Source organism: Corythoichthys intestinalis, chromosome 12, assembly GCF_030265065.1.
Source record: "Corythoichthys intestinalis isolate RoL2023-P3 chromosome 12, ASM3026506v1, whole genome shotgun sequence".
In the NCBI taxonomy this organism is placed as follows: domain Eukaryota; kingdom Metazoa; phylum Chordata; class Actinopteri; order Syngnathiformes; family Syngnathidae; genus Corythoichthys; species Corythoichthys intestinalis.
In genome coordinates, this window is record NC_080406.1 from 52,450,634 (window position 1) to 52,469,275 (window position 18,642).

Consider the following 18,642-nt stretch of genomic DNA (forward strand, 5'->3'; position numbering starts at 1 on the left):
GCAGCTTGCCTTTCCAAACGAGAACGAAGACGTTCTGCTACTGAGATCCATTATTGATGTGAATCTGCCAAAGTTTCTGGCCCAAGACCTGCAACTGTTTGGGGTATGTATGAATAAAGCTCCATTTCGGATGCCCCCTGATGTTGTTGCCATTGAAGTACTGTTGCAGATACAATGTCGAAATTTCTTTTTTATGTTTTGACAAAAAATACATTGTGTCTTTTTAATTCATTCCCTGCACATCCCTCAGGGTATTACATCTGACCTTTTCCCTGGCGTCACACTCCCCAAACGAGACTACAGCACGTTACTAGACGCCGTCAAGGAAAACTGTGCCATCATGAACCTTCAAGTCACCGACTTCTTCATCGAAAAGATCTTGCAAGTGTTCGAGATGATGATCGTGCGCCACGGATTCATGCTGGTGGGCGAACCCTTCGGCGGGAAGACGTGCGCCTACCGTGTGCTCTCGGCGGCCCTTCACGACGTTTGCGTCAAGGTATCGTACCCGTTTCACCAAAAGTAAAGTGTTGTTTTTCATGCTAAAATCTGATAACATTTTTCTGGCTGCCGGCGAGCTGACTGACGGCTGTGAACGATGCGAGAGAGAGTGATTCATAGGAATGGTCAAGAAGTGACAGCAGTGGGCAAGCGAGGGCAGACGTGTAGCGCATTCCCTTTTTCTGGAGTTTTAACATGTCACAGCGTTGATCAATAACTGATGTAAACCCCTTTACTGCTCACCTAGTTGCACATTCCCTCTCGTCCCTGTGGTCCGATTTACCTATTCTGCTGCCGTCAAATATTTACTTAGTCAATTTGTCATGACTCTTTTAACAAGTAGTTTTTGATTACGTTTTTATCACGAAATCCCTCAACGCTCATTCAATCACCCCCCAAAAAAGAAACACAAAATCAAAAATTACATTGTGTTCTATACCTTGTGAATATGTCTGTCCAATTTGTCATAGCTATTGTTTGCTGTCGCTATCAATCCAGCACAACTGGCGAGTTGTATTTACATGGCTGAGGTGCAGCCCGGCGAATAGATAGATGAAAGCCCGCTGATGGAACGTCAGGGATAGCTGTATTCATCACTGTCTCCCTCGTGGCTACATATTCACTCATCACGTCAAAAAAAAAAAAGTGTACTTTTTCTTCTCTTTAAGAAACCTGTTCCATCATTGTTTTGAACTCTTTTCTTGAAATGTCATCCATCGCTGTTTTTGCTTCTCATCCCCATTTTTTTTTATCATGGTTGATTTGCAGTAAAATAATAAAAGCAAACTCATTTGTTGAATGTTTGCCTCTCAAATTTTAATTTCCAACACAAAACTTAAAAAAGGAGCAATGTGTAAGAGCAGCACTTTTATTATTCATTAAAAAGATCTAATATTTCAATAGACATTAAAGTGCCTATGACGGCAAAAAGCATGTTTATTTCATATTTCACGCAGTATTTTATGCTTCTGAATGAAATGGACTGCTTGGATGTGCGTGTAAGCGATTTTTTCGTTCATTTTTTTTTAATCCCGCGCCATGAAAATGATTCACTTCCTGTTTTGAGGAGGAATGCGAATGTGACATCACCCGGGTCAGCGTCTCACAATACAGCATTGCTTTATAGCATGGAGATGGATTGCGGATTCAGCTGATTTCGCAGATTAATTTCTTTATTTTTCACATCACGCCAGCCAAATGTGCTGCAAGGTTTTGTTTTAAAAAAAAAAACACCCTGATATTGGCCAAAACAAGTCTTGAGAACTGTGGAACCATTGGACTTACGAGGAAGTGAGTAAACATCGTGTTTTGTATTATGTCAAATACTGGGATCGTGGCACACTTTTTTAAATAAGGAGGTGGCTTGCATTTTGCTTGTTGCACATCCCCTTCGGTCCTCTTCGCTTGCCTGCCGGTAGAGTGCTATACTCTGCTTATTTCCTTCTTCGTGTGTCCGGTGTTCTGTCAAATTTTGCACCCCATTAGAAATTGCGACTTGGTGTTAAAAATGGCTGCAAATACAGTGATTACAAAGTAAACACTACAAACTTTCTTTAAATAAAGGAATATTTACTTACGTTTTATCATAGACGGATATGTAGAAAAGTTCTCCTCAGGCACATCCTGCCATGTTAGCTGCACACAACAACTGCATGTCACTCTCTCACTGTTTACGTCTTCACCGTGTCATTAAGCATTAATTTATGCCATATTCATGTTGAACATGTATGGTTACGATGTTACTTGTTTATTTAGCACCTGTGGATAACATCGAGAGTCCAACTGAATGTAAAAGAGGTCTTATTCACAGCCACAACAGCTTTGGGAGTAAAATATTATAAGGGTGAAAATTTTGGCAGAACACAGGCCACTATCCTCGGGTTGGGCTCGGGCAGCTGCGCGCTCGTCCTACGTCGGCCGGTTAGTCCGGCTGTCATTCTCCAGCTGCTTCCCCCACAAACGAGCTCTCCTGCCTGCAACAGGGGAACGACGAGCTGTCACTTGCTCGCCTCCGGGGTGTTGCTGATCAGCGAAGACAATCGACAACCCTGACGCCGTGTGATATGATCCGGGGTAATTTTGTGTTATTTTTCGCTATGAAAGGCGAAAAAGGCCTTTAAAACGCCGCAGCGTTATCGGAAATTTTCAATTTATTGGCAATTTCTCCTATGGAATAGCCTTCATTTCTAAAAACAGATTGTCGAGTGTCACATGAAAGTTGTCTTTTTCTGGCCATTTTGAGAGTTAATCAAACCCACAAAGGTGATGCTCCAGATCAGGGGTTTTCAACCCAGTCCTCAAGGCACACTGTGGGTCCTGGTTTTTGTTCCAGCCGATCCAGCAGAGACAGTTGAACCAATGAGGCTTCTGCTAAAACAAGCCACACCTGACTGCAATCAACTGATTGCACTTGTAAAACCCCAGATTGGGGAAAAAGTGTTGTCATCTTGTTTGGTAAGAATGAAATCCTGCACCCACAGTGTGCCTTAGTGGAATAGGTTGGGAACCCCTGCTCCAGATAACCAACTAGCTCAAAGGAAGATCAATTTAATTGCTTCTCCAACCACCTGAACTGTTTTAAGCTGTGCCAACGTAATTGCAAAAGGTTTTCTAATCATCTATTATCCTTCTAAGGCAATTAGCAAGCACAATGTACCATTAGAACACTGGAGTGATGTTTGCTGCAAATGGGCCTCTTTACAAAACTACGTAGATATTGCATTAAAACCGGGCGTTTCCAGCTAGAATAGTCATTTACCACATTAATAATGTAATCGAGTGTTTTTCTGATTAGTTTAATGTTATTTCCATTGAAAAAAACTTCTTTTCTTTAAAAAAGGAGGACATTTCTAAGTGACTCCAAACTTTTGAACGGTAGTGTATATACACATATATTTTTTTAAATTAGACTTTGGGGAAAAAAGTGAAAAAACTTGTCTTATATGTATGTCTTTCCAATGCTAAATCTGAATAAATACATTGAACACACACACAAAAAAGGGGGAGGGTGCACTACTTCGCGGTTTTTCACTTATCGCGGCAGGTTCTGGTCCCCATTAACCGCGAAAATTGAGGAATCACTGAACAATACTTTTGGACTTTTTAGATACTTATTTGGGGGGTATTAAAGGATTAGTTCCGACATACGCGGAAATTTGGTTTGCACTGCGAGCGTAAGAACGAAACTCGTTCGTAATCTGGGGACTAACTGTATTTTGATCCTGGTTGCAGTACCATTTTTGGCCACCGATCTTAAATATTTCTCCTTTAAGTGAAAATACTGTGTTAAAACGTGTTTGCGCCATAAGGAATTTGAGCATACCTTTTTAGCTTTTGTATCAATTTTTCTCACTGGATTTCATTGTTTAATGCTGGTCTACTTATGGATATTGAAAGTTTACATTTGAGTGTCCCACCAGGGTCTGATGGACGAAAACGAAGTGCAAATCACAGTCATCAATCCCAAATCCATCACCATGGGACAGCTTTACGGCCAATTCGACCCGGTTTCCCACGAATGGTCTGATGGTATCCTTGCTGTCAGCTACAGAAACTTTGCTTCTTCACAGGTATGGCAGGTCTAAAAATTTTTAGTTCATATCAAATAATTTTTAAAGACATTTCATGAATCTGTCCTAGTGGAATGGACACAATGGTCTGACCATTTGTTTTAATTATGATATCAATGCAGAATTGTCTGTTCTAAAACTGGATTTAATCTGTAGAGTTGCCCTTTTGTGCGGAATTGACGCGAGAGTGCTGAAGTGTGGGCTCTTAAATGAAATGCTGAAACACTTTGAGACTTAAAAGAAAAACAAAAAAATTATACGATAGAAATTATATTCCGTCTTTCGACAGAAAATTTTCCCTTGGAAAATTTTGAATTTTCCAAAAAGTAACATTTTTGAGGGGAATATTGAATGGGTGAATTGAAAGTGAATTTTCACAAAAAAATATGTATAAGATCTTTTTATCTTTTTTTGAATTTTTTGTTGTTGTTGCAGAAAATTATGTTCAAAATGTGCAGAATGTTAAATTTAGAAGCTCTAATGTTTTAAATAAATTGTACTGTATATTTCGGCTCTGAAATGTTTTGAATCAGGTGGAAAATGTGATTCTTAGAAAAAATTTCTACCATTTATTTTATTAATGTAGAAAATTTTGAATTATGGGTTAAGAGGAAATTTTTGAACGTGAAATTATTACCATGGATATTTTAAAGGACCTCAACATTTTTACACTGAAATTGATTAAATTGGATAAAAATTTAGATTCATTTAAGGTGATTTCTCCAATCTTGTTTTTTTCCCTTCAGGAAATTTCTGAACTACAGAAAAAAGTACATTTGTGAAATGTAGCAGAAAATATTTGGAATGAGCTGAATTGAATGACACTGAAATTGGTTTTAATTAGGACAGAATTATAAGTTTCATGCAGCTTTTTTAAATTTTGTCCAATTGATTTTTTTTTTTTTTTTTATGTGGTACATTATTACAGAAAATTGGACATATGCCAAATTTGCAAAATACTAACATGGATATTTTAATCCTTTCATGCACTATATATACATATATTTTAACACTTATAAGGCTCTCATTTAATTCATTGGCTGTTATCCTTCTCGAAGAATTTCGTGGTAATGTTTGGCTCTCCTATAAGTCACTTCGTGTAGATTTTCGGTCACTTACTGCACTTCCTACGAGTAGTGGCGTTCCTTGCCTACCGTAATTTTTGGATTTAAGGCGCGCCCAACTACAAGCCACACCACACCAAATTTGACACAAAAATGGCATTTGTTCATAGATAAGCAGCACTGGACTATGAGCCGCATCTTTCCTCACTGTATTATGGGATATTTACACCAAAAGATATTAACTAGGAACCCTTTATTTGGCAGCAGCATCATAATAGTGTCAAAAGACCAAATGAACCACCATGAAGCTTTGAACCAATTCTCACTTTTGAATGGATGTAAAAGATCCAAGCTGGACATAAATGGAGTTAGTGACATAATTTGCCGGATGACACTTAATGACATAATTCACAAGCATTCATTAATGCCCATGATAGTGCCATGTCATAATTATGACTGTTTTATGACACCGCTCTCAAATAAAGTGTTACCTATTAACACAAATAAATTAACTAATAAGCCGCAGGATTTAAAATGAGGGGGAAAAAGTAGCGGCTTATAATCCGAAAATTACGGTACATGGTGCCCTGGGCGACAAGACGCTTGGCGCAAAAAAAAAAAAACGCAAAAAAAAAAAAAAAACGCAAAAACCGAACCCACAAAATGCGGCGCATGAAGTACAGTTAGTCCCCAGGTTACGAACAAGTTCCATTTTTACGCTGATGACGTAACCCAAATTTCTGCATAAGTCAGAATTAACCCTTCAAGTACCCCTGAATACCCAACTATCCAAAAACATTTCAGGTCATTTTAATAAAATGAAGTTAAAAAAAAAAAAAAAACATTGATAGATTGATATTACTTCCCTATGGTAACACTGATCACACCATAATTCTGCTTACAAATGACATTTATTGATTTGTCACCGTCAAACTATTAACATGCTATTAGAAAATAAAATACAATAATGACAAAGAGTGGTATAAATGGTATAAAGTAAATAAATACAGACATATTTGCTTAGTAAAACATACCTCAATGGCTGCAGAGCAATACTGAGGGAAATAAGGTTTAAATCTTGGGGAATTCAACTTGGAAAACGGCAGATATTAGTGGCACTGGTCCAGCGGTGAAAACGAATGCTGTCCAATAAGCTAGCGGGCTAATAGCGAGCTAATAGGTGGGGGATCGCCGAGCTCATGCCCTTTACAGTCTCTCTACCCTGAAATGTTCACTGACATTCACCCTCGCTTCTCAACGTTAAAGCAACGCCCGAAACTAACAGAAGATAGTGCTGGCGTGACGTCAAATAACTCCGAGTACAACAAAGGAAAGTGAACCGCACATATGCTGTAGTATAATCAAATATTAGATATGCATAGCAATTACTGTAGAGATCAACCATTTTTATTAATTGGAAGTATTTAGGGCTGTCCCAAACGACTAATTTTCTCCCGATTAATCAGTTGACTATTTTTACGATTTGTCGACTAATCTAATATATATATATATATATATATATTTTTTTTTTTTTACTAATTTAGCAATGACATTTTTGTTGATGCCTATTGAATCACAAAAACATTTTGGAACACTTAAATTCTTTATTAAAGTACAAATAAACACGTAAATAACAATAATAAATCACAGACAATGAGGTCAAATGCTGATAGCATTAGCTAGTGCAAAAAAATTTAAAGTAAACAGATTCAGAACACTGACATCGCCTTTTCAACATGATTCTAAACAATTCTTTAAAAAATTATATCTAGCATAATATTATAGTCCAATACTATATATAAAAGTATTATAATAATTAATTATTCATTGCCGATCAGAATTTCATAAAGTGTGTAATTTCAGAGCTATTCTTATTGTAGAATCTGACTTCTGAAGTATGTGGGATTAACTCCAGAAATCTGTATTTATATGACGAACATGAAGTGCTTTTATTTACAAATGTTCACCGAAAGTACGTTCGCTAAACCGCTAACCGTAAGCTTTACACTTTACACTTTTTGTCATTGCATGTGGTGTCAGTAGTAGATTTTTTTTCTTTCACTTTTTTTCATTTCCAAATGCTGTTAACCAGCTATTTTCCATGTTTGAAGTGTCACCTTTTAACCGCAAGTTTGCGTTTTGGTGAAGACTGCCAATGTTTTATAGCAGTCTAAAGTAGATTGTCTTTTTTAGACTGTCCCATTAGCCTCAATGTAGCAATGCTAACGTTTACTGTGTTTAATATACATGTGTTTCCTTATTTTGTATGTCGGAACTGTAATTCTATGGCGTGTTGATAAACATCTGTGAAAGGAACTGGTGTCTCGTATGCCATCAACGAGCACGCACAAATGTATGCGTACACGCGGTGATAAAACGCAGCCGTGAAAACTAACGCCCTCATTTTTATTTACCGTGCGATAAATGGACTAATTATGTATCACGACAGGCTTAGCAACTTCAATAATGTAATGTTGTTAGGTAGTTAGATGGACTTACGATCTGCCAGCTTGTTGTCTCCGGTCGTCTTCCAAAATTGCAAATAATTTTTCATTCACAGCCCACGCAGCCTAGTATGCAAGCTTGGCATTGAAGAAACAGAACACAACAGTGTACCCTCCTTTGTTTCGTTGAAATAAGTCAATGTTTTGGCCACTCTGGTGTGCTTTTTTGGCTCTGTGCCGCTTTCCCCGCTTGCATACCGAGCGTCCGAAATTCTCAACTTAAAACACATATATTTTTTTTAACCCTTCATTAACCGTCGACAGAATTTTGTGGTCGTCGACGCATTTACATCACCGATGATGTCGACTAGTCGGGACAGCTTTAGACGTAATAAATAACAAAATTAAATGACAAATAATATACTTGCCATCAATGCTGAAAGGTGGCATACGATAAACTGTTATGCGACTTAAAAAAAAACACGAGTGGAGAAAAAACAGCGGACGAGACACGCGTCGTAAAGTCGAAATCACGTGAAGTCGGGTATGTCATGACTCGGGGACTACCTGTAATTCAAACAATTGCAATATCTTGGCACAAAAAAGGGGCAAGCAATGCTAAAAAGTTGATTTCTTTTTGCAAACTAATCTCTCATGAGCTCCTGTGCATGTTGTTATAAATTATGACAAACCTTTCCTTCCATCGTAAGGCTGCAGGTCTCCTCTTTGTTCTCGTGCCATCCCAAATCAAGCTGCCGTTAGCCAATTTAAGCGCTAACTTGTGTTAAGAATGCTGAGGGCTTGATGAAGATTCTACTATCAGAGCGACTCTTTCCTGTCTTTTGTGACCTTCAAACAATGGAAAGACGTTGTTTCAATATGGCCGCTGGATTAAAGGATTTAGTGCGAGTCTCCACTTGTGGTAGAAAATACAGACGGCTCCTCTTGAGCTCTTTGAGTCTCTTTTTGGAAACTTTAAAACTCCATTAATACATTATCAAAATATGGATATTTTACCACCATAGGGGGGATTTTTTTGTGCATGATATTGCTTGGTTCTTACATTTTTATTCACAGCTAATCCAGTGGCGGGCTGTGCATTGAGTGATAGCATAGCATCTTTTTACACAAAGACAACCAAAAAAAGTGACAGAAAAGGCTTAGTAATGAAATTAGATCCTAATTATCTTTCTTTCTCAGATGTCTTGGCTCATTGTGTATTTCAAATCTTTGAAAAAGTTAAGTGTTACTTTTTCAAAACGTAATCATTGTGAATATACCACAGTTGACAGAATCATTCCAACCTTAACCTTTGTCCTACAGAAACGATTTGTTTTGCTATGTTTGCTTGGGTTTTTAGACGCCCGACAGAAAGTGGCTGATATTCGACGGCCCTGTGGATGCCGTTTGGATCGAGAACATGAACACAGTCTTGGACGACAACAAGAAGCTGTGTCTGATGAGTGGTGAGATCATTCAAATGTCCCCCCAGATGAGTCTCATCTTTGAACCAATGGACTTGGAAGTGGCGTCACCAGCTACTGTGAGAAACCTTTTTCCACAATCATATTGTTTTCTGCGTTCCATTGGAATTGTTAACTATTTGTTGCAGGTATCCCGTTGTGGAATGATATACATGGAACCACACATGCTGGGCTGGCAGCCTCTTATGCTGTCCTGGTTCAATTTACTGCCCGCCACGGTGACCTCGGCCCACAAAGAGCTCATTCAAGGCCTTTTCGAACGTGTGCTGCCTGCCTGCCTGGAGCTCATCCGCAAAGCCACCACGGTGCTGTAAATTGTGACAAGCTCAGCTCGGTTTTGATGGCTTAAATTAGGGCCCGAGCACTAATTGGTGCGAGAGCGCTACTGTAACGCAAAGGATTATGAAATTTTGATAATTTTGCGAAAAACCGTAACAAATTGGCTCAACAGGCGTCAAAAAGGCCTATCCTATTAGATTTTTTCAACATAGAGTGACGAAAATTGGGGAGGTGATACCTTGTGCAAAACTGCACCAAAACGTCTCATGGACCCATAACCCACACCCAACAGGAAATTGGGTATTTTGGATTGAATGTGCAATTCATCAATTTACAGTGTGCACATTTGAGACATTAGCGCCTAGGGAGTTAGTTGGATCATCCTCAAAATTGGTGAGACTGTTCATGAGAAATATGAGATCTAAAATTATCAAAATAGTGAATTTTCAGTCACGGGCCTGACCTGGTCGGGGTGCTAAAGTCAGCCTTTTTTTGGGCAACACATCAAATTCAATAAATGACTAGAAACTTCCTGATCCAAGGTTTAGTCTTTTTCATATCTGGCATGTATGAGAGGTATCCAAGCCTAAACATGACTGTATTGAGTTATTACCCATTAGGCCAGTCGCCCCCTGCTTGGAATAGGAAACCCCCTTTTTTACTACACAGGCTCCTCCTTCAAGGAAAAAAGAAAAAATCAATTGACCTCAAACCTGCATCAGGGGAGCTTTAAGACATGTGTTCAGGTGCCTGATGAAAAATATTGAGGTTTTGTTGTTGGTCCAAATAGAAAAGTGAAAATCGTAGTCATTGTTTTGTCTCACCTCTAATTTTGAACATTCATAACTTGGCAGATATACAACATATCTGCGCCAAACTTCCCGTGCTTGATGACAGTCATACCCTTAAAGGTTTTGTCGGGGTCATTTGCATCAATCCTACAGCTTAAACAAGTCACTCATTTTTCTTATACATGTCCAGTTCCTTTCAGGTTGGTCAGTTTAGTTACAAGACTTTTTTTAATACAACATTTTAAAGCCCATGTCTACATGTCTCTGTCTGTTGCCATGATGACCTTTTGTTTGCCATTAAAAGGAAGTGGATTTCTTCAGGGACTTAGGCTGTTTATAGAGCCACGCAATTTGGCAAACTTGTACGAAATCGCCTCATTAGAAGATTCACTTTGGTTTTGAATAAGGGCGTGGCTGCACGGCTTAGTAGCGCCTCCTTTTTTGTAGGACCCTCTTCAATAGGGTTTTTTTTCACCTAGGTGTGTTTATGTATTTCTCAACTCAGGAGATATAAAAACATCTCTTGTCAGCCATGCCCACAACGCAAAAGAGTTTCCACACACACAAAAAAAGTTTAGAGCACGTTAGGTTTTCATGAGATAATGAGAGAGGGACGATCTGCCAGCACCCTGAGCTGATTGCAAATTTCCCAGTTGTGTGACATCCGAGGTGTGCTAAACTGCCAGGGACCATACAGTCCCGCTAGCAGGCCTAGTTTGAGTTGTTCCTTCTCCTGGTACAGTTGTGTAAAAATGCTTTTGTTTTTTTTCTTGTTCTGTTTTTTTTTTTTCTTGCAGGAATTGTCGCCTACCTCTGACAGTAATCTGGTCAAGGCTTTGATGAATTTAATGGACTGCATGATGGGAGAGTTTCACGACCCAGCCGTAATGAAGCGCATGAACGACAACGACGTCTGCTCTTGGTTGGAGGTTTGTAAGACCAAGACTATCTGTGATGATAAAACATTTCTGACAATGTTTTAGTAAAAATAAAGTATCACTTGTAGACATAATATTAATACGGCAGGGGTGTCCAAATCTTCTACGAAGGCCCGATCATGACCTCCGTTAAGTTGGCCGCGCGTCATAATATCTAGAAATACGCAGCACAAATAAATTTTTTAACAGCAACAACAGCACAAACAATTCACATAATTTTTATATAAGTTTGCATCTGATCGGGGGGCAACTTCACAGAGGTCCGCTTATGTCATTTTCAGATGATTTGCTAAATAGATCGGGTTTTTAAAATGTATTTATTAGGCCTGCAGCTATCTATTATTTTAGTACTTGATTAATCGATGAACTAGTTAGTTCAAATAATCGAGTAATCGGATAAGGAACATAAAAAATTAAAATACCTGACCTGAGCCTCTAATGGTATAAAAAAAAAAAAAAATGAGGATATATGTACAACAAAAGAACAATTGGCTAACTTACATAGCAAAAGCCCGCGAGTTTAAATGCTATTAAATGCCAACATTTTTTTTATTTATTTATTTTTTATAGAATGCTCTTAACAAATAGTTCAAACATACACTCACCAGCCACTTTATGAGGTACACCATGCTAGTAACGGGTTGGACCCCCTTTTGCCTTCAGAACTGCTTTAATTCTTCGTGGCATAGATTCAACAAGGTGCTGGAAGCATTCCTCAGAGAGTTTGGTCCATATTGACTTGATGGCATCACACAGTTGGTGCAGATTTGTCGGCTGCACATCCATGATGTGAATCTCCCGTTCCACCACATCCCAAAGATGCTCTATTGGATTGAGATCTGGTGACTGTGGAGGCCATTTGAGTACAGTGCACTCATTGTCATGTTCAAGAAACCAGTCTGAGATGATTCCAGCTGTATGACATGGCGCATTATACTGCTGAAAGTAGCCATCAGAATTTGGGTACATTGTGGTCATAAAGGGATGGATATGGTCAGCAACAATACTCAGGTAAACCATGTCTACATGCCTAAATGCACTGAGTGCCGCCATGTGATTAGCTGATTAGAAATTAAGTGTTAACGAGCAGTTGGACAGGTATACCTAATAAAGTGCCCGGTGAGTCTGTAGTCCCACAAAACACTGCTAAATAGACCTTTAAACTAAATTACGAATGCATTAAAAAAACATTAGCTCAAACAAAAACTTAGTTTATGTTGGCCTTAACAGGTGCAGCTGGATTCAGCTATGTGAAATGAGGCAGACTAGAGGGCCACCCATATCAATAAAACTAAAGGCAAACACTTTCAAAACAAACCATGACAAAGCCACTTTAAATAAACGATTACTCGAGGCAGCAAAATTTAATGGAATATTTTTTTCTCTAATCGAATACTCGTGTTAATCGATTAATCATTGCAGCACTAGTATTTATTGTCATTTTTAAATTATTTTGTCAGCGGCTGCCATTGACGTCGATAGACGTCCGATCCAATTTGAGTGGGGTCCCAATAAAAATGTTTTGGCTCTCTCTTACCTTGAATGGCAGCGATACATGATCACTCGATGCCACTTTGGATTTTTTTTTATAGAAGTTTACATATGTAAAACAAAATACTGAAATTCTACAGTTTTCGACATTGATTTCAACATGTTGTCACTTTTTGACTCCTGGAATATTATAGGAATATTATTTTTGTTTGTTTTCACTAAATGATACTTATGTTTGTTGTGAAGGAGTTGCTGAAGCTTATGTAGGAATATTATTTTTGTTGTGCTTTCACTGAATGATAATGTTTGTTGTGAAGGAGTTGCTGAAGCTAATGCCAGTATCCACTCGCCTTTCTCAGCCTCTTAGCTCTCAATGTGCAAAAAACTGAGTCATTGTAATCTGTTTGAGGCAATGCATGAGCGGGTCATTCCGCACATGCGTCAAATATTTTAACGTGATTAATTTAAAAAAATTAATTACCACCTGTTAACGCGATAAATTTGACAGCACTAATGTAGAGGTACCACTGTACTTTCAAAATTATTTGTTTCCGGAAGTAGTTTTGTATGCTAAAAATTCCGTAAGTAGAGACGTGTTTTCCATGTAAATGTCCTAATCTGTTCCAAGCCCCCCAAAATTCTGACATAAATCTTTTCTAAAGCATAAAAATGCATCAAAACTTGTAACAAATTAAAGTTACAACTAGATTATTGCAGAATTAACATAAAATGAGAGTTGTGGATAATGTAAAAAACAAATACTATAGTAAAGAAAAAAAGTTAATACACTCACATAAAGCTGTCGGAACACCTCATGGCCTGAGGGGCGAATGAAAAGGACACTGGGATACACACATGCGAGTAGCAGCCCATACTGTATTTTTGCCTTTCGTATCCTGAAATTTCTTTCGTAGCCAGAGGCAATATTTTCCCGTTGAGACTTGTCGTAACCTTAACATTTCGTATGGAAAGACATTCATAAGTAGAGGTACCACTGTATACCAATTTGTAAAAATTTTCCCGTCTAGAGATGAAAATAGCATGAACAAAATAAAGCGCAGTACAATGTCCACTGATTTGAAATTAAAACACTGTGTCAAAAACGGTTTAATAAATTCAAGTTTATTGAATAATGTAATGACTTTATTTTTATGAAGTAGGCCTCCAACATTTTTGAGTTTACATATTTTTAATAAGATTTGGGGAAGCCTAAAACACTCTATTATATCAATGGGGAAACATTTTTTTCAGGAGGCAATTAATTTGTCAGAAGAATAATTAAAAAACAGCAATTCTAAATCAAGTTTCCAGTCAGTTTTTCTAACTGTCATACAAATTCTGATAACAGGTACTCTAAAGCTTTTATGTTTTGTTTTTTTTTAAAGTCGAGCACATACTTTTATTCCCTGCATGATACGCAATTGTATATGTTTAATTTTTTTTGTCGCAGTTTCATGTCTTTGGCCCACTGCTGTTGTACCCCTATGGAGAATGTCACTGTTAAAAGCTTATCAACATTCTCCGCCGCGTTCCCCATCAGGTCATTATCATTACAAGCATTCAATTAATCAACCTCTTAACAGCAGGAACTAACACGGGACTCTGAAGTCATTTGCAATTCCCGCAGAATCCTTGTTGTTCTTTTACCCCCCGCGCAACAATGACTGTGTTCTGCTTTGAGCATTTATCCTGTATAATACCACAATACTGCCAGTTGTACATGTAGAGTGAACTTTACTGTTTTATTGGAGTTGAAAGCTAATGTTGCGGTGCTGTTGTTCATTCATTTGCATAATTGCACTAAACAACACAAAGCTGCTTTTTATTGCTAACGTGACGATACTTTAAGGCAGTGCTTCTCAATTATTTTCTGTTGCCCCCAGACCCCCGGAAAGTGTAAATGTTTTGTGCCCCCCCCAACTCTTTGCTGCCAATTGTATCATTTGTCTATAAAATTATAAGTAACCCTCTGCATAATATTGTGTCCTTTTAATATTAACGAAAAAAAAGTAATATATACCAACTTACAATGAAGTATAACTTTATTAACATTGTTATGTTTGTAACAGAAAAGACTTAGAAAAAAAAAATAAAGTCACATCAAAACTGTAAAAATACATTTAAGGTACAGTGGTATTAAAAAGTATCTGAACCTTTTGGAACTTCTCACATTTCTGCATAAAATCACCATCAAATGCCATCTGATCTTTGTCAAAATCTCACAGATGCAAAAACAGTGTCTGCTTTAAGCAAAACCACCCAAACATTTATAGGTTATTATATTTTTATGAGGATAGCATTCAAACAATGACTGAAGGGGGGGGGGGGGGGGGGAGTTAGTGAATCCTCTGCCTAAGGAGACTTAAAGAGCAATTGAAACAATTTTTTACCACACAATTTATGTCAGGTGTGTGCCCAATCACTGATGAGTGGTTTAAAGTTGCCCTGCTCACTATAAAACACACACCAGGTCAGAATTGTCCTGATTAGAAGCATTGTCTGATGTGCATCATGGCTCGGTCAAAAGAGCTTTCTAAAGACCTGCGATCAAGGATTGTTGATTAAAGCTGGGAAAGGATACAAAACCATTTCTAAAAGTGTGGATGTTCATCAATCAACAGTCAGAGAAGTTTTCTACAAATGGAGAGAGTTTGGCACTGTTGCTTCTCTCCCAAGCAGTGGCCGTCCACCAAAGATGACGCCAATAGTTCAGCGGAGAATACTCAGAGAGGTAAAAAAGAATCCTACAAAAAAAGAATCCTCCTTCTGTAATTCTTACAGCAATCATTAATTACAGCAATCATTTTCTGAAAGTCTTACAGACTTCCAGAAATCAATGGCACAGTCCAATATCTCTGTGCACACATCAACTATACGTAAAATTTATGGCCAGGAATGGTGTTCATGGGAGGACTCAACGGAGGAAGCCACTGCTGTCTAAAAAAACATTGTTGCTCGTTTAATGTTCGCAAAAAGGCACTTGGGCACTCCACAGAAGTTTTGGAAAAATATTTTGTGGACTGATGAAACCGAAGTTGCATTGTTTGGGATTAACACACAACGTCATGTGTGAAGGAAAAATGGAACAGCTCACAGACATCAACACCTCATCCCCACCGTGGAGCATTGTGGAGGGAGCATCATGATTTGGGGCTGTTTTACTGCCTCAGGGCCTGGACAACTTGCAATCAATAATTTAAGAATGAATTCAAAAAAGTTTATCAGGAAAACCTGAGGCCGTCTGTCAGACAGTACAAGCTAAAAATAAGGTTGGATGCTGCAACAAGACAATGATCCAAAACACAGAAGTAAATCAACAACAAAGCAGACGCTGTTTTTTCATATGTGTGATTTTTAAAAAGATCAGACCACATTTGATGGTGATTTTATGCAGAAATGTGAGAAATTCGAAAAGGTTCAGATACATTTTTTGTTGTTTGTGCTTCTTTTGTCTCTATCTCCGAATGTTCGCTGCTTTCTACTAATAAACGAGGCATGTTGAATGATCACAATGGGAGTATGCCATTCCCCCCAGTAAATGATATACAGTACAGTAAAACTGTTCAGACCAATCGGACACTCAGATTTCCATTCTCCATGTCAGGCAGCTGAACAGGACTGGTTAAAATAAAAAATAAAAATATAAAAATGAAGTCACATCCAAACTGTAAAAATACATTCAAGGTACATTTTTTTACCATTTAATACTGAAAAATAACATTTAATAACATCTATAAATAATAATAAATTCAAATTGATTAGCAACATTAACTCATGAGGTCAATATGCCCAACAATTTGACCGAAAAAACAAAAATTAATAGAACAAAACCAAGTGTCATTGGACAGAGGGACAGTTTTTTTTTGCTGCAGGCTTCTTTGCTATGCTATACATGAACTACCGTAATTTCCCGAATATAAGGTGCACCCGTGTATAATGCGCACCCCAAATTTACTTGTAAAATCTAGGGGAAATTATTGTACCCGTTTATAACGCGCACCCTAATTTTAGCACCAATAAATAGAAGAATACAAGAAAACAGAGCTCGTGTACAGATACAGAAATGTCATTTCACTGACTGGTGAAACACAGCACAAGCATAGCACATTGGTAGTTCAAAACATTACCATAAACTGACAATATTTACGGTAATAATATGATATTACAACTTCTCCAACTTACCAGAATCAAGGAGAAAACAAAACAGATGTGACTTTTCTTTTAAAGGCTGCTGTATAACTTGCTCGTTTCATCATGATGAATAAATGTTTCTTCCATGGATTGATACGGTCAAATGAAAGTGAGAACGTTTAAGTCGGAAATCCTTGAGAGCTCATCGCTGTCAACACGACAGTAACAATAGGAACTATTGTTATTTGGGTTTGAGTTTCCCGACGGACAGATATAGTTGACGGACACACAGGAAGTGTGTTGTTACGTTTGTTATGGTCCGAGTTGCGGAGCTGCAATAAACGTTGACTCAAATGAGTTCAAGAAACTAAATTCTGCGCTTTATGAAGAGTGAAAAAAGCAGAATTTAACACAGACGAAATAATTCGGCCGATTAGAGTGAAGTATTACCGAAACAAAATGATGACGTCATGTACCGTAATGGTCGGCAACGGGTCGCCGCATACGTTTCTTCAACACAACGTGGCCGTGTCAATAAAAAAAAATCGGTTTATATATATATATATATATATATATATATATATATATGTATTTCTGTCTCCATCCATGTACCCATTTATAATGCGCACCATGATTTTACAAGTTGATTTTGGGGAAAAAAAGTGCGTTATATTCGGGAAATTACGGTACTTCAAATTGCAGTTCACAAATTTTAAAATGAACCCCAATTCATAGTTCATGAATTAAAATTTTCAACTAAAGTTCATGGTTCAAAAAATGATTTTTTGTCTTTTTGTAGTTTGTTTTTTCTTCCCCCGTTATTTGCTGCAAGATATTATTAACAGAGTTTATGTTAGAACCACAGACAGCAATTATTTTATCCCTTAAACACTGAAACTGTGTCACGGTCATCTTCATATTTAATTTAAAATGTGCGTCGATACTAACCTGTTTGTAAAATTGACTAAAATGTTGTTACTGTGCCAAGTGTTCTGCGAGATTTTGTAAACCATCAGAAATTGCAAATTTTGTTGTTCTGCACATGCACGTAAGGTTACAAACGTAACGTTACCATGAAACTTTCTATAAATAAGGGAATTATGTACTTATGTTTGGTCATGGACGCACACGAAGGAAAGTTCTCTCTCTTTAGGCATTTATTTATGCCGTATTCATGTTGCAGAAGTACACTGCTGGCCAAAAGGATTGACAGTCCTGCAATTCTGTCAGATAATGCTGAATTTCTCCCAGAAAGTGATTGCAATTACAAATGCTTTGGTAGTAATATCTTCATTTATTTCGCTTGCAATGAAAAAACACAAAAGAGAATGAAAAAAAATTATATCATTATCATTTAAACAAAACTCCAAAAGGGCACCAGACAAAAGTATTGGCACCCTCCGCCTAATACTTGGTAGCACAACCTTTAGACAAAATAACTGCGAACAACCGCTTTCGGTATCCATCAGTGACTTTCTTACAATGCTCTGCTAGAATTTTAGACCATTCTTCTTTGGCCAACTGCTCCAGGTCTCTTAGATTTTAAGGGTGCCTTCTCCAAACTAACATTTTCAGATCTCTCCACAGGTGGTCAACAAAATTCAGGTCTGGGCTCATTGCTGGCCACTTAAGAAGTCTACAGTGCTTTTTCTCTCAAACCATTTTCTAGTGCTTTTGAAGTGTGTTTTGGGTCATTGTCCTGCTGTAAGACTCATGACGTCTGAGGGAGACCCAGCTTTCTCACACTTGGCCCTACGTCATGTTGCAAAATTTGTTGGTAGTGTTCAGACTTCATAATCCCATGCACACTGTCAAGCAGTCCAGTACCAGAGGCAGCAAAGCAACCCCAAAACATCAGGGAACCTCCACCATGTTTGACCGAGGGGACCGTGTTCTTTTCTTCAGTCTGGCTTTTTTTATATATCTGGGTCAGATGTGGGGTATTCCTGG

At 37.9% G+C, this 18,642-nt stretch overlaps 1 protein-coding gene across 3 annotated transcripts in view; it reads left to right on the forward strand.

Annotated features, from left to right (window-relative positions):
* Window positions 1–18,642, forward strand: part of dnah7 (dynein, axonemal, heavy chain 7) — a 213,468-nt gene that overhangs the window by 86,506 nt on the left and 108,320 nt on the right. For all 3 annotated transcript variants that reach the window (XM_057852777.1, XM_057852775.1, XM_057852778.1), the window contains 6 exons: window positions 5–103; window positions 251–499; window positions 3,921–4,070; window positions 8,939–9,121; window positions 9,191–9,367; window positions 10,930–11,061. In XM_057852777.1, coding sequence (XP_057708760.1) covers window positions 5–103; window positions 251–499; window positions 3,921–4,070; window positions 8,939–9,121; window positions 9,191–9,367; window positions 10,930–11,061 — 990 coding nt within the window. The remainder of the gene's footprint in view (window positions 1–4; window positions 104–250; window positions 500–3,920; window positions 4,071–8,938; window positions 9,122–9,190; window positions 9,368–10,929; window positions 11,062–18,642) is intronic.